The sequence below is a fragment of the Staurois parvus genome, unplaced genomic scaffold, assembly GCF_062004578.1.
Source record: "Staurois parvus isolate SC_StPar_1 unplaced genomic scaffold, SC_StPar_1.0 ptg002752l, whole genome shotgun sequence".
In the NCBI taxonomy this organism is placed as follows: domain Eukaryota; kingdom Metazoa; phylum Chordata; class Amphibia; order Anura; family Ranidae; genus Staurois; species Staurois parvus.
The window spans coordinates 1-26,344 of NW_028320548.1; the positions used below are offsets into that span (position 1 = coordinate 1).

The following is a 26,344-nucleotide window of genomic DNA, read 5'->3' on the forward strand; positions in this document are numbered from 1 at the left end:
TACCCCTCTATAGTACCCCATCCCTTCTCTCAAACATCTATATCCCCCCCTTCTCCTCCCACAGTCATCTATATAACCCCATCCCTTCTCCTCCCTCAGTAACATCTATAGTACCCCCCTCTCCAGTAACATCTATAGTACCCCCATCCTTTCTCCTCCCACAGAACAAGTACCCCATCCCTTCTCCTCTCAGTACCCCCATCCCTTCTCCTCCACAGTAACATCTATAGTACCCCCATCCCTTCTCCTCCCTCAGTAAACATCTATAGTACCCCCATCCCTTCTCCTCCCTCAGTAACATCTATAGTACCCCCATCCCTTCTCCTCCCTCAGTAACATCTATAGTACCCCCATCCCTTCTCCTCCCTCAGTAACATCTATAGTACCCCCATCCCTTCTCCTCCCACAGTAACATCTAAAGTACCCCCATCCCTCCCATACCCATCCCTTTCTCCTCCCTCAGTAACAGCTATAGGTACCCCCATCCCTTCTCCTCCCTCAGTAACATCTATAGTACCCCCATCCCTTCTCCTCCCTCAGTAACATCTATAGTACCCCATCCCTTCTCCTCCCACCAGTAACATCTATAGTACCCCCATCCCTTCTCCTCCCTCAGTAACATCTATGTACCCCCATCCCTTCTCCTCCCTCAGTAACATCTATAGTACCCCCATCCCTCCTCCTCCCTCCAGTAACATCTATAGTACCCCCATCCCTTCTCCTCCCTCAGTAACATCTATAGTACCCCCATCCCTTCTCCTCCCTCAGTAACATCTATAGTACCCCCATCCCTTCTCCTCCCTCAGTAACATCTATAGTACCCCCATCCCTTCTCCTCCCACAGTTCCACAGTAACATCTATAGTACCCCCATCCCTTCTCCTCCCACAGTACCCCCATCCCTTCTCCTCCCACAGTAACATCTATAGTACCCCCATCCCTTCTCCTCCCACAGTACCCCCATCCCTTCTCCTCCCTCAGTAACATCTATAGTACCACCATCCCTTCTCCTCCCTCAGTAACATCTATAGTACCCCATCCCTTCTCCTCCCTCAGTAACATCTATAGTACCCCCATCCCTTCTCCTCCCACAGTAACATCTATAGTACCCCCATCCCTTCTCCTCCCTCAGTAACATCTATAGTACCCCCATCCCTTCTCCTCCCTCAGTAACATCTATAGTACCCCCATCCCTTCTCCTCCCTCAGTAACATCTATAGTACCCCATCCCTTCTCCTCCCTCAGTAACATCTATAGTACCCCCATCCCTTCTCCTCCCACAGTAACATCTATAGTACCCCCATCCCTTCTCCTCCCACAGTAACATCTATAGTACCCCCATCCCTTCTCCTCCCACAGTAACATCTATAGTACCACCATCCCTTCTCCTCCCTCAGTAACATCTATAGTACCCCCATCCCTTCTCCTCCCTCAGTAACATCTATAGTACCCCCATCCCTTCTCCTCCCTCAGTAACATCTATAGTACCCCATCCCTTCTCCTCCCACAGTAACATCTATAGTACCCCCATCCCTTCTCCTCCCTCAGTAACATCTATAGTACCCCCATCCCTTCTCCTCCCACAGTAACATCTATAGTACCCCCATCCCTTCTCCTCCCAACAGTAACATCTATAGTACCCCATCCCTTCTCCTCCCTCCAGTAACATCTATAGTACCCCCATCCCTTCTCCTCCCTCAGTAACATCTATAGTACCCCCATCCCTTCTCCTCCCACAGGAACATCTATAGTACCCCCATCCCTTCTCCTCCCACAGTACCCCCATCCTTCTCCTCCCTCAGTAACATCTATAGTACCCCCATCCCTTCTCCTCCCTCAGTAACATCTATAGTACCCCCATCCCTTCTCCTCCCACAGTAACATCTATAGTACCCCATCCCTTCTCCTCCCACAGTAACATCTATAGTACCCCCATCCCTTCTCCTCCCTCAGTAAACATCTATAGTACCCCCATCCCTTCTCCTCCCACAGTAACATCTATAGTACCCCCATCCCTTCTCCTCCCACAGTAACATCTATAGTACCCCCATCCCTTCTCCTCCCTCAGTAACATCTATAGTACCCCCATCCCTTCTCCTCCCTCAGTAACATCTATAGTACCCCCATCCCCTTCTCCTCCCACAGTAACATCTATAGTACCCCCATCCCTTCTCCTCCCACAGTAACATCTATAGTACCCCCATCCCTTCTCCTCCCTCAGTAACATCTATAGTACCCCCATCCCTTCTCCTCCCACAGTACCCCCATCCCTTCTCCTCCCTCAGTAACATCTATAGTACCCCCATCCCTTCTCCTCCCACAGTAACATCTATAGTACCCCCATCCCTTCTCCTCCCACAGTACCCCCATCCCTTCTCCTCCCTCAGTAACATCTATAGTACCCCCATCCCTTCTCCTCCCTCAGTAACATCTATAGTACCCCCATCCCTTCTCCTCCCTCAGTAACATCTATAGTACCCCCATCCCTTCTCCTCCCACAGTAACATCTATAGTACCCCCATCCCTTCTCCTCCCACAGTAACATCTATAGTACCCCCATCCCTTCTCCTCCCTCAGTAACATCTATAGTACCCCCCATCCCTTCTCCTCCCACAGTACCCCCATCCCTTCTCCTCCCTCAGTAACATCTATAGTACCCCCATCCCTTCTCCTCCCACAGTAACATCTATAGTACCCCCATCCCTTCTCCTCCCACAGTACCCCCATCCCTTCTCCTCCCTCAGTAACATCTATAGTACCCCCATCCCTTCTCCTCCCACAGTAACATCTATAGTACCCCCATCCCTTCTCCTCCCACAGTAACATCTATAGTACCCCCATCCCTTCTCCTCCAACAGTAACATCTATAGTACCACCAAAGTCCCGTCAGGATATTCTTCAATCAGTAGTCCACAGTACCACCACATCTCCTCCTCTAGTCCCCCACCAGTCACATTTATGGGGCCCAACACTCCACTGCCACACCTCCGATAGTAACACTGACACCCCAGGGTCTCCTCTCTGCAATCCTTCATCCATTCATTGGTTTTCACTACAATAATTTGGAGGAAGAGGAGACATCTCTCTTTTCCAGTTCATCTCTGTCTCCACTTCCACCACAACGTCTCCTCTAATCCCCCAACAGTCACATTTACAGGGGCCCATTTACAGGGGCCCAGTACTCCCCAGTAGTAACGTCCACCACACCTTCTTCTCTCCACCTCCAGTTTTTAGAGCTTTTTGCCGATTTCTTCGATGGTAACCCAATGAACAGTTTAGTTTCAATGAGCTGAAGATACGAGTCTTGCAGGGCAGGTGACTGAGATGACCTTCTCCAGAATTGGGCCAACAGAAGAGTAACCTTGACCTTCCTCCCGTCATCCTCTCTTCCTCGTGTTCCATGTTCCTCGCCCTCCTCCTCTCTCCAGGATCTGATGGATGTTCTTTGATGTTCCCTCACAGATAGCAGCTCAGAGAGCCTCAGCTCAGAGGAAACCAATGGATCAACCAGCGTCCATGCTCCAGGACCCGGAGCGCAGGGGACAACCAGGGTGCAGACGGCGTATACTCCCATCTATATACTGCAAAATGTCGTACTGAAACAGGTAAGGAGAGGAGGCGGAGCTGGCAGGTAACATCACCTGACAGCAGAGGAGGGAGAGGTTGGGTGGCCGTCTGCCCCGTTGGTGAGATTTCTGTTCATTTCCTCTACCGATGACACAACAGGAAGTAAGAGGAACTCTCACTAAGTGAGGGAAGTCCCGTCTCGGCTGTCATCAGTGCAGGGGTCCCCACTGAAAGGTTTCCCCCCTATTCCCACAACACAAAATTCTCCCCGACGTTTAGTCCGGGTCACCTGGCAAACAAGGGGAACCCCCCCCCCAGGAACGCAGACGTGCAACAACAACCCAACGGGGGGGTCTAGTATTATACTTACCCTACCTTGTGTTCCGAGTCACGGGGCCCGAGGTCCCATCATTGTAGGAAGGCTCCTGAGGAGGCACTTCCAGTCCAATACAAGAGCCTCGTCTAATCTCAGGAGCTTTCAGCTGCTCAGTCTTCTCCCGGATCTCCTGGGACCCCATTCCTGCCTGAAGATACCGGAGGAATACGGGGGTCCAGGAAGTATCGCCCCCATCATTCTTCACACTCACTTCTACATCATCAACGCGCCTTCAGCTGCAGCAGGATCTGTATACGCTTGGAAAATGCCCTTACAGGGGCTCAGTAGTACCCCCACACTGCAGATCCCTGCTCATTAGTACCCCCCAGCTCTGCTGACCCCCATTCAGTAATACCCCCACACTGCAGATCCCTGCTCATTAGTACCCCCCAGCTCTGCTGACCCCCATTCAGTAATACCCCCACACTGCAGATCCCTGCTCACTAGTACCCCCCAGCTCTGCTGACCCCCATTCAGTAATACCCCCACACTGCAGATCCCTGCTCATTAGTACCCCCCAGCTCTGCTGACCCCCATTCAGTAATACCCCCACACTGCAGATGCCTGCTCATTAGTACCCCCCAGTTCTGCTGACCCCCATTCAGTAATACCCCCACACTGCAGATCCCTGCTCACTAGTACCCCCCAGCTCTGCTGACCCCCATTCAGTAATACCCCCACACTGCAGATCCCTGCTCATTAGTACCCTACAGCTCTGATGATCCACCACTAAGTAGAAACCCCCAACTCTGCTGATCCCCCACTCAGTAGTAACCCCCAGCGTTGCTGATCAACCAATTAGTAACCCCAAGCTCTGCTATTCCCCCATTCAGTAGTGATCCCCAGTTCTGCAGATCCCCCACTCAGTGGCAACCTCCAGCACTGCTGACCCCCCACTCAAAAGTAACCCCCTGCTCTTCTGATCCTCCCGCGGAGTGGAAACCCAGAGATCTGCTCATCCCCCACTCAGTAGTAACCCCCAGCTCTGCTGATTACCTGCTCAGTAGAAACCCCCAACTCTGCTAATCCCCCATTCAGTGGCAACCCCCAGCTCTGCTAATCCCCCACTCAGTGGCAACCCCCAGCTCTGCTAATCCCCCACTCAGTGGCAACCCCCAGCTCTGCTGATCCTGCCGCTTAGTGGCAACCCCCAGTTGTGCTGTTCCCCTACTCAGTAGTAACCCCCTGCTCTTCTGATCCTTCCGCTGTGTGGCAACCTCCAGCTCTGCTGATCCCCCACTCAGTAGTAACCCCCAGCTCTGCTGATCCCCCACTCAGTGGCAACCCCAAGCTCTGCTGATCCCCCACTCAGTGGCAACCCCAAGCTCTGCTAATCCCCCACTCAGTAGTAACCCCCTGCTCTTTTGATCCTCCGACTGAGTGACAACCCCCAGCTCTGCTGATCCCCCACTCAGTAGTAACCCCAAGCTTTGCTGATCCTCCCGCCCAGTGGACACCTCCAGCTCTGCTGATTCCCCACTCAGTAGTAACTCCCAGCAATGCTGATTCCTCACTCAGTAATAACCCCCAGCTCTGCTGATCCTCCCGCTCAGTCGCAACCACCAGCTCTGCTGATCACCCAATTAGTAACCCCCAGCTCTGCTGATTATCCACTCAGTTGTAACCCCCAGCTCTGCTGATCCCCCACTCAGTAGTAACCCCCAACTCTGCTGATCCCCCACTCAGTAGTAACCACCAGCTCTGCAGATCCCCCACTCAGTAGTGACCCCCAGTTCTGCAGATCCCCCCCTCAGTAGTAATTCCCAGCTCTGCTGATCCCCCACTCAGTAGTAACCCCCAGCTCTGCTGATCCCGCACGCAGTAGTAACCACCAGCTCTGCTGATCCTCCCGCTCAGTGGCAACCCCCAGCTCTGCTGACCACCCAATTATTAGTAACTCCCAGTTCTGCTGATCTCCACTGAGTAGTGACCCCCAGCTCTGCTGATCCCCACTTAGTGACCCCCAGCTCTGAAGATCCCTTACTCAGTAGTAACTCCAAGCTCTGCTGATCCCCCACTCAGTGGCAGCCTCAAGCTCTGCTGATCCCCCACTCACTAGTAACCCCCTGCTCTTATGATCCTCCCGCTGAGTGGCAACCCGGAGCCCTGCTGATCCCCCACTCAGTAGTAACCCCCAGCTCTGCTGATCCCCCACTCAGTAGTAACTCCCAGCTCTGTTGATCCCCCACTCAGTAGTATCCTCCAGCTCTGCTGATCCTCCCGCTCAGTGGCAGCCCAAAGCTCTGCTGATCCCCCACTCAGTGGCAACCCCCAGCTCTGCTGATCCCCCACTCAGTGGCAACCCCCAGCTCTGCTGATCCCCCACTCAGTGGCAACCCCCAGCTCTGCTGATCCCCCACTCAGTGGCAACCCCCAGCTCTGCTAATCCCCCACTCAGTGGCAACCCCCAGCTCTGCTGATCACCCAATTATTAGTGGCTCCCAGCTCTGCTGATCTCCACTGAGTAATGACCCCCAGCTCTGCAGATCCCTCACTCATTAATAACTTCAAGCTCTGCTGATCCCCTTAGTGGCAACCCCCAGCTCTGCTGATCCCCCACTCAGTATGAACCCCCAGCTCTGCTGATCCTCCCGCTCAGTGGCAACCTCCAGCTCTGCTGATCCCCCACTCAGTAACTCCCAGCTCTGTTGATCCCCACTTAGTAGTATACTCCAGCTCTGCTGATACTCCCGCTCAGTGGCAACCCCAAGCTCTGCTGATCCCCAACTCAGTGGCAACCCCCAGCTCTGCTCATCCCCCACTCAGTGGCAACCCCCAGCTCTGCTGATCCCCCACTCAGTGGCAACCCCCAGCTCTACTGATCCCCCACTCAGTAGTAACCCCAAGCTCTGCTGATCCTGCCACTCAGTGGCCACCCCTAGCTCTGCTGATCACCCCGCTCAGTGGCAAACCCCAGCTCTGCTGATCACCCAATTATTAGTAACCCCCAGCTCTGCTGATCCCCCACTCAGTAGTGACCCCCAGCTCTGCAGATCCCCCATTCAGTAGTAACTCCCACCTCTGCTGATCCCCTGCTCAGAGGCAACCCCCAGCTCTGCTGATCCACCACTCAGTGACAACCCCCAGCTCTTCTGATCCCCCACTCAGTAGTAACTCCCTTCTCTTCTGATCCTCCCACTGAGTGGCAACACCCAGCTCTGCTTATCCCCCACTCAGTAGTAAATCCCAGCTCTGCTGATCACCTCGCTCAGTGGCAACCTCAAGCTCTGCTGATCCCCCACTAAGTAGTAACTCCCAGCTCTGCTGATCCCCCACTCAGTAGTAACTCCCAGCTCTGCTGATCCCCCACTCAGTAGTAACTCCCAGCTCTGCTGATCCTCCCGCTCAGTGGCAACCCCCAGCTCTGCTGATTACCCAATTATTAGTAACTCCCAGCTCTGCTGATCCCCCACTCAGTAGTGACTCCCAGCTTTACAGATCCCTCACTCAGTAGTAACTCCTAGCTCTGCTGATCCCCTGCTTAGTGGCAACCCCCAGCTCTGCTGATCCTCCGCTCAGTATCCCCCAGCTCTGCCGATCCTCCGCTCAGTAGTATCCCCAGCTCTGCCGATCCTCCTCTCAGTAGTATCCCCAGCTCTGCCGATCCTCCGCTCAGTAGTGACCCCCAGCTCTGCCGATCCTCCGCTCAGTAGTGACCCCCAGCTCTGCCGATCCCCCGCTCTGTAGTGACCCCCAGCTCTGCCGATCCCCCGCTCTGTAGTGACCCCCAGCTCTGCCGATCCCCCGCTCTGTAGTGACCCCCAGCTCTGCCGATCCCCCGCTCTGTAGTAACCCCCAGCTCTGCCGATCCCCCGCTCTGTAGTAACCCCCAGCTCTGCTGATCCCCCGCTTAATAGTAACCCCCAGCTCTGCTGATCCCTTGCTCAATAGCAACCCCCAGCTCTGCTGATCCCTTGCTCAATAGCAACCCCCAGCTCTGCTGATCCCCCGCTCAGTAGCAACCCCCAGCTCTGCTGATCCCCCACTCAGTAGCAACCCCCAGCTCTGCTGATCCCCCGCTCAGTAGCAACCCCCAGCTCTGCTGATCCCCCGCTCAGTAGCAACCCCCAGCTCTGCTGATCCCCCGCTTAGTAGCAACCCCAAGCTCTGCTGATCCCCCGCTTAGTAGAAACCCCCAGCTCTGCTGATCCCCCACTCAGTAGTAACCCCCAGCTCTGCTGATCCCCCACTCAGCAGCAACCCCCAGCTCTGCTGATCCCCCACTCAGCAGCAACCCCCAGCTCTGCTGATCCCCCACTCAGCAGCAACCCCCAGCTCTGCTGATCCCCCACTCAGTAGCAACCTCCAGCTCTGCTGATCCCAGTGCATCCTGGGATATCTAATTTCTGCAATACCTCTATGCTAACGCTGAATAAAAGCCCCTTAAATGCTGCAGGTGCTGTCAGCGAGCGTCATCGACTTCTATGGAGGTTTCGGGGGCGCTTTCCAGCACCAAGAAAGTGACACTGGGGATTATTTACAGCTGCTGTGGGGATGGGACACCCTATACCTCTGTCAAGGGGAGATGGGGCACACTATAAGATGTGAGGCGGGGCCTCCATGGATCAGACTTGTTTTTCCAGCACATCACACAGATGCAGGATTGTATTGAGATCTGGAAAATTTGGAGACCAAGTCAACCCCTCAAACGGATTATTGTGTTTCTCAAACCACTGTATATAGAGGGGGAGGGGTGTACATACAATGTATACAGAGGGAGAGGGGTGTATAGTATATACATTGTATACGGGGGGGGGGGAGGGGTGTACAGTATATACGGGGGGAGGGGTGTATAGTATATAAATTGTATACGGGGGGAGGGGTGTATAGTATATACATTGTATACGGGGGGGAGGGGTGTGCGGTATATACATTGTATACGGGGGGGAGGGGTGTGCGGTATATACATTGTATACGGGGGAGGGGTGTATAGTATAGTATGTATATACGGGAATATCACATTAATTGATCTGAATTTGCTGATTTCTCCCCATTTTGTTCTTCGCAGCCTCGGCTCCTCCTCCTCCAGCCACCCACACGCCGCCATCGGAAGTGCCCCGCCCCTTCATCCTATCTTCCCATTCTTCGATCCTATCCCAGGATAGCTCCCCGCCTGGCCCCTCCCCCCACACCTAGCCACGCCCCCTCTCCAGTGCCTGGCACTGCCCCGCCCCCCATGAACAGACCAGCCGCCTCCCACCTCCTGGAAGTCTCGCTGCGCTCTCTGGCGTTGCTGCGGCGGACTCGGGAGACGCAGCGCTCCGTCCGGGAACTGAGGGCCCACACCAGACTGTATGAAAGGGCCCTCCAAGGGGAGGAGGGGGGATGGGAGCGACTACAGAGAATCATGGAACAGAGCGGGGGGTACCGCAGGATCGCACAGAACATGCCTCAACCCGCCACATCCCAGGAGGTCACCATGACGTCATCAGGGGACGAGGAAACTAGGACATCATCAGAGAAAAGTGTGACATCATCAGGGAGCACAGCATCTGGATGCGAGGAAGGGAATGTATGATGAAAGCAGAACGGTGACCCCCCGAGAACTGTGACCACCCCTAAGGGGCGGAGCCTTACCCGCAGGGGAGGAGCCTCACCCGCAATGTACATAGAACGTTTTATAGCCAATCAGATGTCTTCTATCATTCCTGTATGCCGGAGATTGTCTCACAGCGTCTCAATAAAGTTTATTTTTACAAACTTATCAATGCAGTGTTTACTGAGGTCACATGACCTATGACATCCTACCCAAGAGTGACACCTAGGGGACGGGTGCAGCAATACAGGCCAGCCATCTAGAACAGTGCGCTCCAACCTGCGTCCCAAATCCGGCCCTTGCGGAACTATTCCCCCCCCTGACACCAATGATGGGGCGCTATTCCTCCCACTGACACCAATGATGGGGCACTATTCCTCCCACTGACACCAATGATGGGGCACTATTCCTCCCACTGACACCAATGATGGGGCACTATTCCTCCCACTGACACCAATGATGGGGCACTATTCCCCCCACTGACGCCAATGATGGGGCACTATTCCCCCCACTGACGCCAATGATGGGGCACTATTCCTCCCACTGACACCAATGATAGGGCACTATTCCCCCCACTGACGCCAATGATGGGGCGCTATTCCTCCCACTGACACCAATGATGGGGCGCTATTCCTCCCACCGACACCAAGGATGGGGCACTATTCCCCCCACTGACGCCAATGATGGGGCACTATTCCTCCCACTGACACCAAGGATGGGGCACTATTCCCCCCACTGACGCCAATGATGGGGCGCTATTCCTCCCACTGACACCAATGATGGGGCGCTATTCCTCCCACCGACACCAATGATGGGGCACTATTCCTCCCACCGACACCAATGATGGGGCACTATTCCTCCCACCGACACCGATGATGGGGCACTATTCATCCCACCGACACCGATGATGGGGCACTATTCCTCCCACCGACACCAATGATGGGGCACTATTCCTCCCACTGACACCAATGATGGGGCGCTATTCCTCCCACTGACGCCAATGATGGGGCCCTATTCTTCCCACTGACACCAATGATGGGACACTATTCCTCCCACTGACACCAATGATGGGGCGCTATTCCTCCCACTGACGCCAATGATGGGGCCCTATTCTTCCCACTGACACCAATGATGGGGCGCTATTCTTCCCACTGACACCAATGATGGGGCGCTATTCCTCCCACTGACGCCAATGATGGGGCCCTATTCTTCCCACTGACACCAATGATGGGGCGCTATTCTTCCCACTGACGCCAATGATGGGGCGCTATTCTTCCCACTGACGCCAATGATGGGGCCCTATTCTTCCCACTGACGCCAATGATGGGGCCCTATTCTTCCCACTGACGCCAATGATGGGGCCCTATTCTTCCCACTGACGCCAATGATGGGGCGCTATTCCTCCCACTGACGCCAATGATGGGGCACTATTCCTCCCACTGACGCCAATGATGGGGCACTATTCCTCCCACTGACACCAATGATGGGGCACTATTCTTCCCACTGACGCCAATGATGGGGCGCTATTCTTCCCACTGACACCAATGATGGGGCACTATTCCTCCCACTGACACCAATGATGGGGTACTATTCCTCCCACTGACACCAATGACGGGGCACTATTCCTCTCACTGACACCAATGACGGGGCACTATTCCTCCCACTGACACCAATGACGGGGTACTATTCCTCCCACTGACACCAATGATGGGACACTATTCCTCCCACTGACACCAATGATGGGGCACTATTCCTCCCACTGACACCAATGATGGGGCACTATTCCTCCCACTGACACCAATGATGGGGCACTATTCCTCCACTGATACCAATGATGGGGCACTATTCCTCCCACTGACACCAATGATGGGGCACTATTCCTCCCACTGACACCAATGATGGGGCACTATTCCTGCCACTGATACCAATGATGGGACACTATTCCTCACACTGATACCAATGATGGGGCACTATTCCTCCCACTGACACCAATGATGGGGCACTATTCCTCCCACTGACACCAATGATGGGGCACTATTCCTCCCACTGACACCAATGATGGGGCACTATTCCTCCCACTGACACCAATGATGGGACACTATTCCTCCCACTGACACCAATGATGGGGCACTATTCCTACCACTGACACCAATGATGGGGCACTATTCCTCCCACTGATACAGTTGCAGTGATAGACCAGCCATCTAGTGGACGGGTGAGGTAATACAGACCAGCCAGGACACTTGTATATGAATACAGGATTTATTGATTTCTGTCCCCCTGCCCTCCCCAGTGATGATGTCACCACGACGCCCTCCCCAGTGATGATGTCACCACGACGCCCTCCCCAGTGATGATGTCACCACGACGCCCTCCCCAGTGATGATGTCACCACGACGCCCTCCCCAGTGATGATGTCACCACGACGCCCTCCCCAGTGATGATGTCACCACGACGCCCACTACAGTTAATTTCCTGTTTTTTCCCGTTTGCGTTTCTTGGCTCTCTTCGTTCTCCGGGTTCCCCCCGATAGCAGCGAGTCTCCTCCGCCGGCAGCTCTGGGTGGAAGAGAACCAAACGGCTGGAACCTCTGCTTCAGCCCCGGGGGGATGGTCAGGGGGGGCTTGTCCGGGATACTGTGAAGAGTGTCGGGGTCCCCATGGGCCTCTGCCACTGTCATGGTGCCTTTGAATGAAGGAACACAAAGCAGCCTGGCCCCGCAGCCCTCGGGGTGGCACAGGAAGGGTGTGAACGGGGCGTCAGAGCAGGGCGACGAGATGACGTGACAGAATCTCCTCCTGCCGTCAGACTTCACCTTCTGCATCTTGTAGCCGGGGAGAGGGAAGCGGTGAGAGTTGAAGCTGCAATACAGGGGAGGGGGAGGGTTAGATCCGAGTCACATGTGCAAGACCCCCACCAACCATATACCCTTCCCTATACCTGCCCCCCCCATGTATCCCCCTTATTATCAGTATATCCCCCCCTGTCAAGATATGGGTCTCTGCAAGTCCCAGTTATTAATTCCTTTATTAATCCCTCCTGGCCATAGGAAGAGCCTCCTCCAATCAGTATTCACTCCTGTGTGCCAAAGGCCCCGAGCTGTAGTTAACTCGCCCCCCACAAAAGGTCCCAAATTCAGTTAGTGTATACATCCCTAATTAGTGCCTTACCTTTGTACTAATGTATTCCCCCCACCGTTACCCTGTTTACAGCTGCAAATCCAATTATCCTGTTTCAGTGTCTTCATTGTCACCGATAATGACCCCCTCCCCCCCCCCACCTCTCATCCTGCTCAGGGGGTTTAAGAGGCCAGTGCTGGTCACTCCTGTTGTTCCATTCTGCGTACAATCACTAAGGGATCCCAGCTGCGGTGGGGCGATAGTGGCCAGACTCTGCCTAAGCCCCACTGGAGCGGGGGGACCCCAGAAGCTACATCGGCCCGGCCCGAGGCCACCGCACCAGCCCGAGGCCACCGCACCGGCCCGGCCTGAGGCCACCGCACTGGCCCGAGGCCACCGCACCAGCCCAATGGCCACCCCACCGGCCCGAGGCCACCCCACCAGCCCGAGGCCACCGCACCAGCCCGGCCCGAGGCCACCGCACCAGCCCGAGGCCACCGCACCAGCCCGAGGCCACCGCACTGGCCAGGCCCGAGGCCACCGCACCGGCCCGAGGCCACCGCACCGGCCCAATGGCCACCCCACCAGCCCGAGGCCACCGCACCAGCCCGGCACCACCGCACCAGCCCAAGGCCACCACACCAGCCCAGCCCGAGGCCACCGCACCGGCCCGAGGCCACCGCACCAGCCCGAGGCCACCGCACCAGCCCGAGGCCACCGCACCAGCCCGAGGCCACCGCACCAGCCCGAGGCCACCGCACCGGCCAGGCCCGAGGCCACCGCACCGGCCCGAGGCCACCGCACCGGCCCAATGGCCACCCCACCAGCCCGAGGCCACCGCACCAGCCCGGCACCACCGCACCAGCCCAAGGCCACCACACCAGCCCAGCCCGAGGCCACCGCACCGGCCCGAGGCCACCGCACCAGCCCGAGGCCACCGCACCAGCCCGAGGCCACCGCACCAGCCCGAGGCCACCGCACCAGCCCGGCCCGAGGCCACCGCACCAGCCCGAGGCCACCGCACCAGCCCGGCCCGAGGCCACCGCACCGGCCCGAGGCCACCGCACCGGCCCGAGGCCACCGCACCGGCCCGAGGCCACCGCACCGGCCCGAGGCCACTCCACCAGCCCGAGGCCACTCCACCAGCCCGGCCCGAGGCCACTCCACCAGCCCGGCCCGAGGCCACTGCACCAGCCTGCGTGAATGTATGCTTCCCCAGGGATACCTGACTATTTAGGAACTGCTTTGGAGACTTTACCTTTGCCCCCCCCCCCCCCCGGGGCTGCATTACAAGTGTTTCAGACTCTCTCTCCCGGCACTACTCCCCATTAAGTGACTGTCGTCTGTTCTAATAAAGCTTTACCCATTTGACATCTACTCTGTACGTTCTGTCCTGCCTACGCTCCGTCACCCCCCCCATGTATCCCCCCTATTATCAGTATATCCCCCCATGTATCCCCCCTATTATCAGTATATCCCCCCCCCTGTATCCCCCCTATTATCAGTATATCCCCCCCCCTGTATCCCCTCTATTATCAGTATATCCCCCCCCCGTATCCCTATTATCAGTATACCCCCCATGTATCCCCCCTATTATCAGTATATCCCCCCCATGTATCCCCCCTATTATCAGTATATCCCCCCCATGTATCCCCCCTATTATCAGTATATCCCCCCCATTATCAGTATATCCCCCCCCATGTATCCCCCCTATTATCAGTATATCCCCCCCATGTATCCCCCCCATGATCAGTATATTCCCCCCATGTACAGTTGCAAGAACAAGTATGTGAACCCCTTGGGATTACGTGGAGTTTTGCATGAATTGGGCATAAAATGTGCTCTGAACGTCATCTAAGTCACAACAATAGAAGAACACAGTCTGCTGAACATAATACTACACAAACATTAGATGTTGCCATGGTTTAATTGCACATAACATGTAAACATTCACAGCGCAGGGAGGAAAAAGTATGTGAGGCCCTAGCTTAATGACTTCTCCCAGAGCTGATTGGAGCCGGGAGTGAGCCAACCTTGACTCCAATCAGTGTGATGATATTGGATGTGTTGCTGACACCTGTTTTGGGTTTACTGGTTTCAAGAAGCACTGTCTGATGTGAACCATGCCTCGCAGAAAAGAGCTCTCAGAAGACCTACCATCAAGAATTGTTGACTTGCATGAAGCTGGAAGGGGTTACAAAAGTATCTCCTTGAGCCTTGATGTTCATGTGTCCACGGTAAGACAGACTGTCTACAAATGGAGAAAGTTTAGCACTGTTGCTACTCTCCCTAGGCGTGGTCGTCCTGTAAAAATGACTGCAAGAGCACAGCGCAGAATGCTGCATGAGGTAAAGAAGAATCCCAGAGTGTCAGCTAAAGACCTACAGAAATCTCTGGCACATGCTGACATTTTTGTTGACACATCTACAATCAGGAAAACATGAAACAAGAATGGAGCACATGGGAGGACACCACGGAGGAAGCCATTGCTGGCCAAAAAGAAGATTGCAGCACGTTTGAAGTTTGCAAAAGAGCACCTGGATGTTCCACAGCACTACTGGCAGAATATTCTGTGGACAGATGACACCAAGATTGAGTTGTTTGGGAAGAACACACAACACTATGTGTGGAGAAAAAAAGGCCCAGCACACCAACATCAAAACCTCATCCCCACTGTGAAACATGGCGGAGGGAGCATCATGGTTTGGGGCTGCTTTGCTGCCTCAGGGCTGGACGGATTGTTGTCATTGATGGGAAAATGAATTCCAGAGTTTATCAAGACATTTTGCAGGAAAACGTACGACCATCTGTCCGCCAACTGAAGCTCCGCAGAGGATGGGTGATGCAACAGGACAATGATGACCCAAAGCATACAAGTCATTCAACAAAACAATGGCTGCAACAGCACAGAATACGCCTTCTGGAGTGGCCCAGTCAGAGTCCTGACCTCAACCCCATTGAAATGCTGTGGCATGACCTTAAGAGAGCGATTCACACCAGACATGCCAAGAATATTGCTACACTGAAACAGTTTTGTGAAGAGGAGTGGTCCAAAATGACTCCAGATCGTTGTGCAGGTCTGATCTGCAACTACAGGAAACGTTTGGTTGAGGTTATTGCTGCCAAAGGAGGGTCAACCAGTTATTAAGTCCAAAGGTTCACATACTTTTTCCTCCCTGCACTGTGAATGTTTACATGTTATGTGCAATTAAACCATGGCAACATCTAATGTTTGTGTAGTATTATGTTCAGCAGACTGTGTTCTTCTATTGTTGTGACTTAGATGCCGTTCAGAGCACATTTTATGCCCAATTCATGCAAAACTCCACGGAATCCCAAGGGGGTCACATACTTTCTCTTGCAAACTGTATCCCCCCTATTATCAGTATATCCCCCCCATGTATCCCCCCTATTATCAGTATATCCCCCCCATGTATCCCCCCTATTATCAGTATATCCCCCCATGTATCCCCCCTATTATCAGTATATCCCCCCCATGTATCCCCTCTATTATCAGTATATCCCCCCCATGTATCCCCCCTATTATCAGTATATCCCCCCCCCCATGTATCCCCCCTATGATTAGTATACCCCCCCTATTATCAGTATACCCCCCCATGTATCCCCCCTATTATCAGTTTTCCCCCCCATGTATCCCCCCTATTATCTGTATATCCCCCCCCCCATGTATCCCCCCTATTATCAGTATATCCCCCCCATGTATCCCCCCTATTATCAGTATATCTCCCCCCCATGTATCCCCCCTATTATCAGTATATCCCCCCCCCATGTATCCCCCCTATTATCAGTATATTCCCCCCCCATGTATCCCCCCTATTATCAGTACACCCCCCCATGTATCCCCCCTATTATCAGTATATCCCCCCCCATGTATCCCCCCTATTATCAGTATATCCCCCCCCCCCATGTATCCCCCCTATTATCAGTATATCCCCCCCCATGTATCCCTCCTATTATCAGTATATCCCCCCCATTATCAGTATATCCCCCTCATGTATCCCCCCTATTATCAGTATATCCCCCCCATGTATCCCCCCTATTATCAGTATATCCCCCCCATTATCAGTATATCCCCCCCATGTATCCCTCCTATTATCAGTATATCCCCCCCATGTATCCCCCCTATTATCAGTATATCCCCCCCATTATCAGTATATCCCCCCCATGTATCCCTCCTATTATCAGTATATCCCCCCCATGTATCCCCCCTATTATCAGTATATCCCCCCCATTATCAGTATATCCCCCCCATGTATCCCTCCTATTATCAGTATATCCCCCCCATGTATCCCCCCTATTATCAGTATATCCCCCCCATTATCAGTATATCCCCCCCATGTATCCCTCCTATTATCAGTATATCCCCCCCATGTATCCCCCCTATTATCAGTATATCCCCCCCATTATCAGTATATCCCCCCCATGTATCCCTCCTATTATCAGTATATCCCCCCCCATGTATCCCCCCAATGATCAGTATATCTCTCCCCCCCCCCCCCCCCCCCACTGTCTCAGTGTGTGGAGTCAACCAGGACAGGCGGAGGTGTGGTCAGGGCTGTTCCTGGTGACCCCCAACCTGTGACTGTTCCTGGGGCCACCATGGTATAGGGGGTGGGGTCACCTGTCCCAGAGACAACAGGGATATCTTCCAGGACAGGAAGTGAAGGAAGACCCCCCCCCCAGGACACGTCCCACCCCCTATACCATGGTGGCCCCAGGAACAGTCACAGGTTGGGGGTCACCAGGAACAGCCCCGACCACACCTCCGCCTGAACTCTTCCAGCACTCTGTGGGTGGTCTGACATGTCAGCGATGGGAATAGAGCAGTGCTGCCCCTATTGGTGGGAGTCACACTGACGTGTAGATGGGGATCACCTACCTCTCCGGACTGAAGTCTGGGGGGGCTCGGATCAGCCACACCTCTGTGTCGGGTTCAGAGGTCACCGAGCCGTCACACTCTGACACCGGGATGAAATTCGATGGACACTGATAATGGATCCTCCCTGCAAGAGACAGACGGAACACTGATATCCCATCCATAATCCACGTAATCCCATCCATGATCCACGTAATCCCATCCATGATCCACGTAATCCCATCCATGATCCACGTAATCCCATCCATGATCCACGTAATCCCATCCATGATCAATGTATACCATCCATAATCCACGTAATCCCATCCATGATCCACGTAATCCCATCCATGATCCACGTAATCCCATCCATGATCCACGTAATCCCATCCATGATCCACGTAATCCCATCCATAATCCACATAATCCCATCCATGATCCACGTAATCCCATCCATGATCCACGTAATCCCATCCATGATCCACGTAATCCCATCCATGATCCACGTAATCCCATCCATGATCCACGTAATCCCATCCATCCACGTAATCCCATCCATCCACGTAATTCCATCCATAATCCACATAATCAAATCCATGATCCACGTAATCCCATCCATAATCAATGTATCCCATCCATAATCCACGTAATCCCATCCATAATCCACGTAATCCCATCCATAATCCACGTAATCCCATCCATAATCCACGTAATCCCATCCATGATCCACATAATCCCATCCATGATCCACATAATCCCATCCATAATGCACGTAATCTCATCCATGATCCACATAATCCCATCTATAGTCCACATAATCCCATCCATGATCCACATAATCCCATCCATAATCCACGTAATCCCATCCATGATCCACGTAATCCCAACCATGATCCACGTAATCCCATCCATGATCCACATAATCCCATCCATAATCCACGTAATCCCATCCATGATCCACGTAATCCCATCCATGATCCACATAATCCCATCTATAGTCCACATAATCCCATCCATGATCCACATAATCCCATCCATGATCCACGTAATCCCATCCATGATCCCATCACATAATCCCATCCATGATCCACATAATCCCATCCATGATCCACGTAATCCCATCCATGATCCACATAATCCCAACAATAATCCACATAATCCCATCTATAGTCCACATAATCCCATCTATAATCAATGTATACCATCCATAGTCCACATAATCCCAACAATAATCCACATAATCCCATCTATAGTCCACATAATCCCATCCATAGTCCACATAATCCCATCCATAGTCCACATAATCCCATCCATAGTCCACATAATCCCATCCATGATCCACATAATCCCATCTATAGTCCACATAATCCCATCCATAATCCACATAATCCCATCTATAGTCCACATAATCCCATCCATAATCCACATAATCCCATCTATAGTCCACATAATCCCATCCATAATCCATGTATATTACAGCTCTTACAGTAGCCACCCCCCCTTTTTTAAGGGTCCAAAAGTAACTGGACAATGGAATGAAAAGCTGTTTTCTGGCCAGGCGTGGGCTACCCCTTGGTTATTTCTTCATGAAGCTGGAAGAAGGTCCGGAGTGGATTCTAAGTGCGGGATTTGTATCTGGGATCTATTGCTGTGACCTCCATCATGTGATCAGAGGGTCCGCCCCCCTACAGGTGACACACTGATCATGTGATCAGAGGGTCCGCCCCCCTACAGGTGACACACTGATCATGTGATCAGAGGGTCCGCCCCCCTACAGGTGACACACTGATCATGTGATCAGAGGGTCCGCCCCCTACAGGTGACACACTGATCAGAGGGTCCGCCCCCTACAGGTGACACACTGATCATGTGATCAGAGGGTCCGCCCCCCTACAGGTGACACACTGATCATGTGATCAGAGGGTCCGCCCCCTACAGGTGACACACTGATCAGAGGGTCCGCCCCCTACAGGTGACACACTGATCATGTGATCAGAGGGTCCACCCCCCTACAGGTGACACACTGATCATGTGATCAGAGGGTCCGCCCCCCTACAGGTGACACACTGATCATGTGACAGAAGCAGCCGGATGAATTCTGCCGTGTTTACAGATATACTGTCAGCCCAGATTCAGCCAAATACAGCAAAGGTGATTGGACGGCAGCAAAGGTGATTGGACGGCTTCACAGTACAGATGGACAATGATCCAAAACACACTGCAAGAGCAACCCAGGAGGAAGGAGAAGAAGTGGAATATTCTGCAATGGCCGAGACAGTCACCTGATCTCATCACAACTGAGCATTTCACTGGCTGAAGGCAAAACTAAAGGAAGAAAGACCCACAAAGAACAACTGAAGATAAGTGCAGGTAGAGCCTGACACAGAATCAGACAGGAGGAAACCCGGTCTTTGGTCATGTCCATGGGTTCCAGACTGCAGGCAAAGCACCAGAAAGGAGGAAACCCAGTCTTTGGTCACGTCCATGGGTTCCAGACTGCAGGCAAAGCATCAGGAAGGAGGAAACTGTCCACCCAGATCCATCATATATACTGGGGGGATATGGGGGGTATATATACGGACCGGACTGTATATACCAGGGGGGATATGGGGGGTATATATACGGACCGGACTGTATATACTGGGGGGGATATGGGGGGTATATATACGGACCGGACTGTATATACTGGGGGGGATATGGGGGGTATATATACGGACCGGACTGTATATACTGGGGGGGATATGGGGGGTATATATACGGACCGGACTGTATATACTGGGGGGGATATGGGGGGTATATATACGGACCGGACTGTATATACTGGGGGGGATATGGGGGTATATATACGGACCGGACTGTATATACTGGGGGGGATATGGGGGGTATATATACGGACCGGACTGTATATACTGGGGGGATATGGGGGGTATATATACGGACCGGACTGTATATACTGGGGGGGATATGGGGGTATATATACGGACCGGACTGTATATACTGGGGGGATATGGGGGTATATATACGGACCGGACTGGATATATATAATCCGTTCTGCAGAGCGGGGGAGGACTACACAGACTATGGAGACAACGCCCCTCATAAAGAGGGAGGAGGGGATTGTAGATTGGGGAGGGGGTTGTGGACAAGGGAGGGGGGGGGATTGTAGATCGGGGGGATTGTGGACAAAGGAGGGGGGGATTGTAGATCGGGAGGGGGTGTTTGTGGACAAGGGAGGGGGGATTGTAGATTGGGGAGGGGGTTGTGTACAAGGGAGGGGGGGATTGTAGATCGGGGTGTTTGTGGACAAGGGAGGGGGGATTGTAGATCGGGGGGGATTGTGGACAAGGGAGGGGGGGGGAATGTAGATCAGGGGGATTGTGGACGAGGGGGGAGGGGATTGTAGATCAGGAGGGGGAAGATCAGCAGCCTTATCACACAGTGCTATGACAGGTCCGCTTTAATAAGTCCCGCCCCCCGAACAGCCAATCAGCGCTCAGTAGAGGGTTCAGGTCAGTCTCACACCGCTCGGTAATCTGCTCCGTATCGCTCGGAGCAAAAACAGAGAAGAACACCCATCACATCGGCAGATAGATCGCACCTCCCCCATCGCACGTTGTCACCCCCGGGCGCCGCCATCTTACCCGGCCTGTCCATCCTCCGCTCGGCTCCGCAACGTCACTTCCAGCAGAGCACCAATCACCGACACTTCAAGGATTGATCCCGCCCACTCTTGCCATCTACCAAGGCGGCGCACACCGCCATTTTCCCGTAGACCGCCAATACACGTCCTGAGGACCACATCCTCCTCCTCCTCTGCCCGCCCAGTCTCCATGGTGACATGACTCCGCCTTGCCTGGCACAGGAGGCGGGGGAAGGCGTATTCAATGTAGGCGGAGCGCCGGTGAAATACTCCGCCCTCACCCACACAGCATGCCGGGATTTGTAGTTCGGGAATATTTGTGGCGGGTGAAGGAGAGGGAGGCGGGGCACTACATCTCCCGGCATGCCCAGCGGTCGCCCCACCTGTCCCACAGGACACACCTGGCTGAGCAGGAATGTGAGGGGCGGGGAGAAAAGTTCCCAGACTCCGAACTCCGAGCCCGGGGGAAGACCCGCCCCGACCCGGGCACCTCCGACATCCGCCCAGATCCGGGCACCTCCGAGACCCGCTCCTCCGGACACACAGGTAAGGGGACTTCATATCTATATACCCCGCGCTGTACACGTCACTGCATCATATATACTGTATACCGCATGTGGGTCATCCCGTCACTTCCGGAGATCGGGGCTCCGTGGGGTCACACCGTCTCTTCCATAGATTTGGGCTCCGTGGGGTCACACCGTCTCTTCCGGAGATCGGGGCTCCGTGGGGTCACACCGTCTCTTCCATAGATTTGGGCTCCATGGGGTCACACCGTCTCTTCTGGAGATCGGGGCTCCGTGGGGTCTGTGGGGTCACACCGTCTCTTCCAGATATCGGGGCTCCGTGGGGTCACACTGTCTCTTCCGGAGATCGGGGCTCCGTGGGGTCACACCGTCTCTTCCGGAGATCGGGGCTCCGTGGGGTCACACCGTCTCCGGAGATCGGGGCTCCGTGGGGTCACACCGTCTCCGGAGATCGGGGCTCCGTGGGGTCACACCGTCTCCGGAGATCGGGGCTCCGTGGGGTCACACCGTCTCTTCCGGAGATCGGGGCTCCGTGGGGTCACACCGTCTCTTCCGGAGATCGGGGCTCCGTGGGGTCACACCGTCTCTTCCGGAGATCGGGGCTCCGTGGGGTCACACCGTCTCTTCCGGAGATCGGGGCTCCGTGGGGTCACACCGTCTCTTCCGGAGATCGGGGCTCCGTGGGGTCACACCGTCTCTTCCGGAGATCGGGGCTCCGTGGGGTCACACCGTCTCTTCCGGAGATCGGGGCTCCGTGGGGTCACACCGTCTCTTCCGGAGATCGGGGCTCCGTGGGGTCACACCGTCTCTTCCGGAGATCGGGGCTCCGTGGGGTCACACCGTCTCTTCCGGAGATCGGGGCTCCGTGGGGTCACACCGTCTCTTCCGGAGATCGGGGCTCCGTGGGGTCACACCGTCTCTTCCATAGATTTGGGCTCCGTGGGGTCATACCGTCTCTTCCAGAGATCGGGGCTCCGTGGGGTCACACCGTCTCTTCCGGATATCGGGGCTCCGTGGGGTCATCCCGTCTCTTCCGGAGATCGGGGCTCCGTGGGGTCGCACCGTCTCTTCCGGAGATCGGGGCTCCGTGGGGTCGCACCGTCTCTTCCGGAGATCGGGGCTCCGTGGGGTCACACCGTCTCTTCCGGAGATCGGGGCTCCGTGGGGTCACCCCGTCTCTTCCGGAGATCGGGGCTCCGTGGGGTCACACCGTCTCTTCCGGAGATCGGGGCTCCGTGGGGTCACACCGTCTCTTCCGGAGATCGGGGCTCCGTGGGGTCACACCGTCTCTTCCGGAGATCGGGGCTCCGTGGGGTCACACCGTCTCTTCCGGAGATCGGGGCTCCGTGGGGTCACACCGTCTCTTCCATAGATTTGGGCTCCGTGGGGTCATACCGTCTCTTCCAGAGATCGGGGCTCCGTGGGGTCACACCGTCTCTTCCGGATATCGGGGCTCCGTGGGGTCATCCCGTCTCTTCCGGAGATCGGGGCTCCGTGGGGTCGCACCGTCTCTTCCGGAGATCGGGGCTCCGTGGGGTCGCACCGTCTCTTCCGGAGATCGGGGCTCCGTGGGGTCACCCCGTCTCTTCCGGAGATCGGGGCTCCGTGGGGTCACCCCGTCTCTTCCGGAGATCGGGGCTCCGTGGGGTCACACCGTCTCTTCCGGAGATCGGGGCTCCGTGGGGTCACACCGTCTCTTCCATAGATTTGGGCTCCGTGGGGTCACACCGTCTCTTCCATAGATTTGGGCTCCGTGGGGTCACACCGTCTCTTCCATAGATTTGGGCTCCGTGGGGTCACACCGTCTCTTCCGGAGATCGGGGCTCCGTGGGGTCACACCGTCTCTTCCGGAGATCGGGGCTCCGTGGGGTCACACCGTCTCTTCCATAGATTTGGGCTCCGTGGGGTCACACCGTCTCTTCCATAGATTTGGGCTCCGTGGGGTCACACCGTCTCTTCCGGAGATCGGGGCTCCGTGGGGTCACACCGTCTCTTCCGGATATCGGGGCTCCGTGGGGTCACACCGTCTCTTCCGGAGATCGGGGCTCCGCGGGGTCACACCGTCTCTTCCATAGATTTGGGCTCCGTGGGGTCACACCATCTTTTAGAGTGCCCCCCCAGTGGAGGGCGTGTCAGTCGTAGAGCAGCGCCCCCCAGTGGAGTGCGCGTCAGTCGTAGAGCAGCGCCCCCCAGTGGAGGGCGTGTCAGTCGTAGAGCAGCGCCCCCCAGTGGAGGGCGTGTGAGTCGTAGAGCAGCGCCCCCCAGTGGAGGGCGTGTCAGTCGTAGAGCAGCGCCCCCCAGTGGAGGGTGTATCATGACGAGTACGGCACACTTTCCTGTCCTCTTGGGCCAGTGGGTGATCTGCCACCAGTGTGTCCTGGGTGTGAGGTGAGGAAATGTTCAGCATTTACCCCGTTGTTGTTCGGTCCTCAGCAAGGTACACATTGTTCTAGCCAATCCGATGCATGGTGTGAAATCAGTCTCTTTCTCCAATGCGGGTGAGCCTCTGATTGGCTGATACAAGGAACGCATTGTCTCCCCTGTCTGGGCGGCGGCGGGCGTGGCGGGTCATTTGCCGGCTCTGTGTACACAGGTGGTGGTGCCAGCCTGGTCTTGGCATCTCTCCTGGAGGGATGGGCGGGGGAGGAGCTGCTGGAAGGAGCTCAGATGAAGACACTTTGTCCCCTGAGGCCTGTACAGGCTCTTGAAGTATCCATTGTGCGTGGCGTCACCGTGCGGCTCCTACTCTTGTGCTGGTAATTTGGTGTATGAGGTCGGACCCATGTTGTGCCCAAAAATGGCTGCCCTGCCCGGGACACATCAGCCTGGTGCTGGGGAGACTCATGCGGCCCTCCTGCTTGTTCCTCAGGTTGGCCTCTGGATCTATTACCTGGATCCTTTGCTCCGGGCCTGCAGGGTTCCACCTGGATCCTTTGCTCAGGGCCTACAGGGTTCCACCTGGATCCTTTGCTCCGGGCCTGCAGGGTTCCACCTGGATCCTTTGCTTTGGGTCTACAGGGTTCCACCTGGATCCTTTGCTCCGGGCCTACAGGGTTCCACCTGGATCCTTTGCTCCGGGCCTACAGGGTTCCACCTGGATCCTTTGCTCCGGGCCTACAGGGTTCCACCTGGATCCTTTGCTCCGGGCCTCCAGGGTTCCACCTGGATCCTTTGCTCCGGGCCTCCAGGGTTCCACCTGGATCCTTTGCTCCGGGCCTACAGGGTTCCACCTGGATCCTTTGCACCGGGCCTACAGGGTTCCACCTGGATCCTTTGCTCCGGGCCTGCAGGGTTCCACCTGGATCCTTTGCTCCGGGCCTACAGGGTTCCACCTGGATCCTTTGCTCCGGGCCTACAGGGTTCCACCTGGATCCTTTGCTCCGGGCCTACAGGGTTCCACCTGGATCTACTTCCAGAGCCTGCGCACATAGAGGTAACCGATTCCAGTGCTCATTGTGACCCCTCCTGGGATCCCGCTCTCTGTCCCGGAACGTCTGGCTGTGTATGGCCTCCTCCGGGGCACCTTTTTTCTTTTATTGCTGGTTGAGCGTAATGGCGGGTGACATTCCGGGATTATTAGTCCTAATAACCTGCAATTTACCCGACAAATTCCCCGCTAATCCTTCCGGCTTTGATGTGGCTGAAGACGAGTGACGGCATTGGTCGGGGTGGAGACTTGACGAGGAGGTGATGGAGGATCTGCGGATCATCTGGTCTCCGGTGACACCACCACCCCCCACACATTGTTCAGGGACCAGCATTCCTATCGATGGACATTCTGGGTAGCTGTGATCACCGGGGGGAATGATTTCTGTGGTGCACAACCCACTTTCTGCTTTCCTTTCTATAGGACGTGGACACAATACACCAGTTCCCCAGGCGGCCCGGGGGAGGGCCCAGTTCCCCAGGCGGCCCGGGGGAGGGCCCAGTTCCCCAGGCGGCCCGGGGGAGGGCCCAGTTCCCCAGGCGGCCCGGGGGAGGGCCCAGTTCCCCAGGCGGCCCGGGGGAGGGCCCAGTTCCCCAGGCGGCCCGGGGGAGGGCCCAGTTCCCGAGGCGTCCCGCGGGAGGGCCCCGATCCCCGAGGCGTCCCGCGGGAGGGCCCCGATCCCCGAGGCGTCCCGCGGGAGGGCCCCGATCCCCGAGGCGTCCCGCGGGAGGGCCCCGATCCCCGAGGCGTCCCGCGGGAGGGCCCCGATCCCCGAGGCGTCCCGCGGGAGGGCCCCGATCCCCGAGGCGTCCCGCGGGAGGGCCCCGATCCCCGAGGCGTCCCGCGGGAGGGCCCCGATCCCCGAGGCGTCCCGCGGGAGGGCCCCGATCCCCCAGGCGTCCCGCGGGAGGGCCCCGATCCCCCAGGCGTCCCGCGGGAGGGCCCCGATCCCCCAGGCGTCCCGCGGGAGGGTCCAGTTCCCCCAGGCGGCCCGCGGCGGGGTCCAGTTCCCCCAGGCGTCCCGCGGGAGGGTCCAGATCCCGAGGTGGCCTCTAGGGTGCAAGGACAATTCTGCTGGCCCCAATGCTGGACTGACTGGTTCCTGAACGCTGCACAGATGGGCCTCATGATAGTTCTATTGATATAGTGGATGTCAGGCATCAGCCAATCACACGTCTGGTCTCTATGCCACTACTGGACACGGTGGGGGGATGGTAGGAGGAACCATTCTACATGGCGGAGGACCAGCACCATGGAGATGTCTGTCTGGCCCCCTC

The 26,344-nt window shown here is 55.7% G+C and overlaps 2 protein-coding genes across 3 annotated transcripts; one reads left to right on the forward strand and one right to left on the reverse strand.

Moving 5' to 3' along the window:
- Window positions 1-3,461: 3,461 nt before the first annotated feature.
- On the forward strand, window positions 3,462-9,646 carry LOC149429341 (uncharacterized; the record flags this gene model as incomplete). Its single annotated transcript, XM_089666526.1, has 2 exons — window positions 3,462-3,604; window positions 8,951-9,646. Coding segments are annotated over 2 exons (653 nt in total), but the record flags the coding sequence as incomplete, so codon positions are not given.
- A 2,075-nt stretch (window positions 9,647-11,721) lies between these two features.
- Window positions 11,722-21,257, reverse strand: LOC149429342 (DNA-directed RNA polymerase I subunit RPA34-like). 2 transcript variants are annotated; one of them, XM_089666524.1, is made up of 3 exons: window positions 21,115-21,257; window positions 17,498-17,621; window positions 11,722-12,339 (listed from the first exon to the last, which is right to left on the reverse strand). In XM_089666524.1, exons 1-3 carry the CDS (start codon window positions 21,125-21,127, stop codon window positions 11,946-11,948), a joined length of 531 nt encoding a protein of 176 aa, XP_089522650.1. In that variant the 5' UTR covers window positions 21,128-21,257; the 3' UTR covers window positions 11,722-11,945. The 2 variants fall into 2 exon arrangements, with proteins under 2 accessions (XP_089522650.1, XP_089522649.1); XM_089666523.1 differs by lacking the exon at window positions 21,115-21,257 and adding an exon at window positions 20,996-21,108.
- Between the last annotated feature and the right edge of the window lie 5,087 nt (window positions 21,258-26,344).

Excerpts from the sequence above, each read along its gene's own strand:
- LOC149429342 (XM_089666523.1), bottom strand. The coding sequence starts at position 21,080 with ATGGGGGAGGTGCGATCTATCTGCCGATGTGATGGGTGTTCTTCTCTG. Across the intron at positions 17,622-20,995 it reads ACGGAGCAGATTACCGAGCG|GGAGGATCCATTATCAGTGT; the intron begins GTGTGAGACTGA and ends TGTCTCTTGCAG. Across the intron at positions 12,340-17,497 it reads CCAGACTTCAGTCCGGAGAG|CTTCAACTCTCACCGCTTCC; the intron begins GTAGGTGATCCC and ends CCTGTATTGCAG.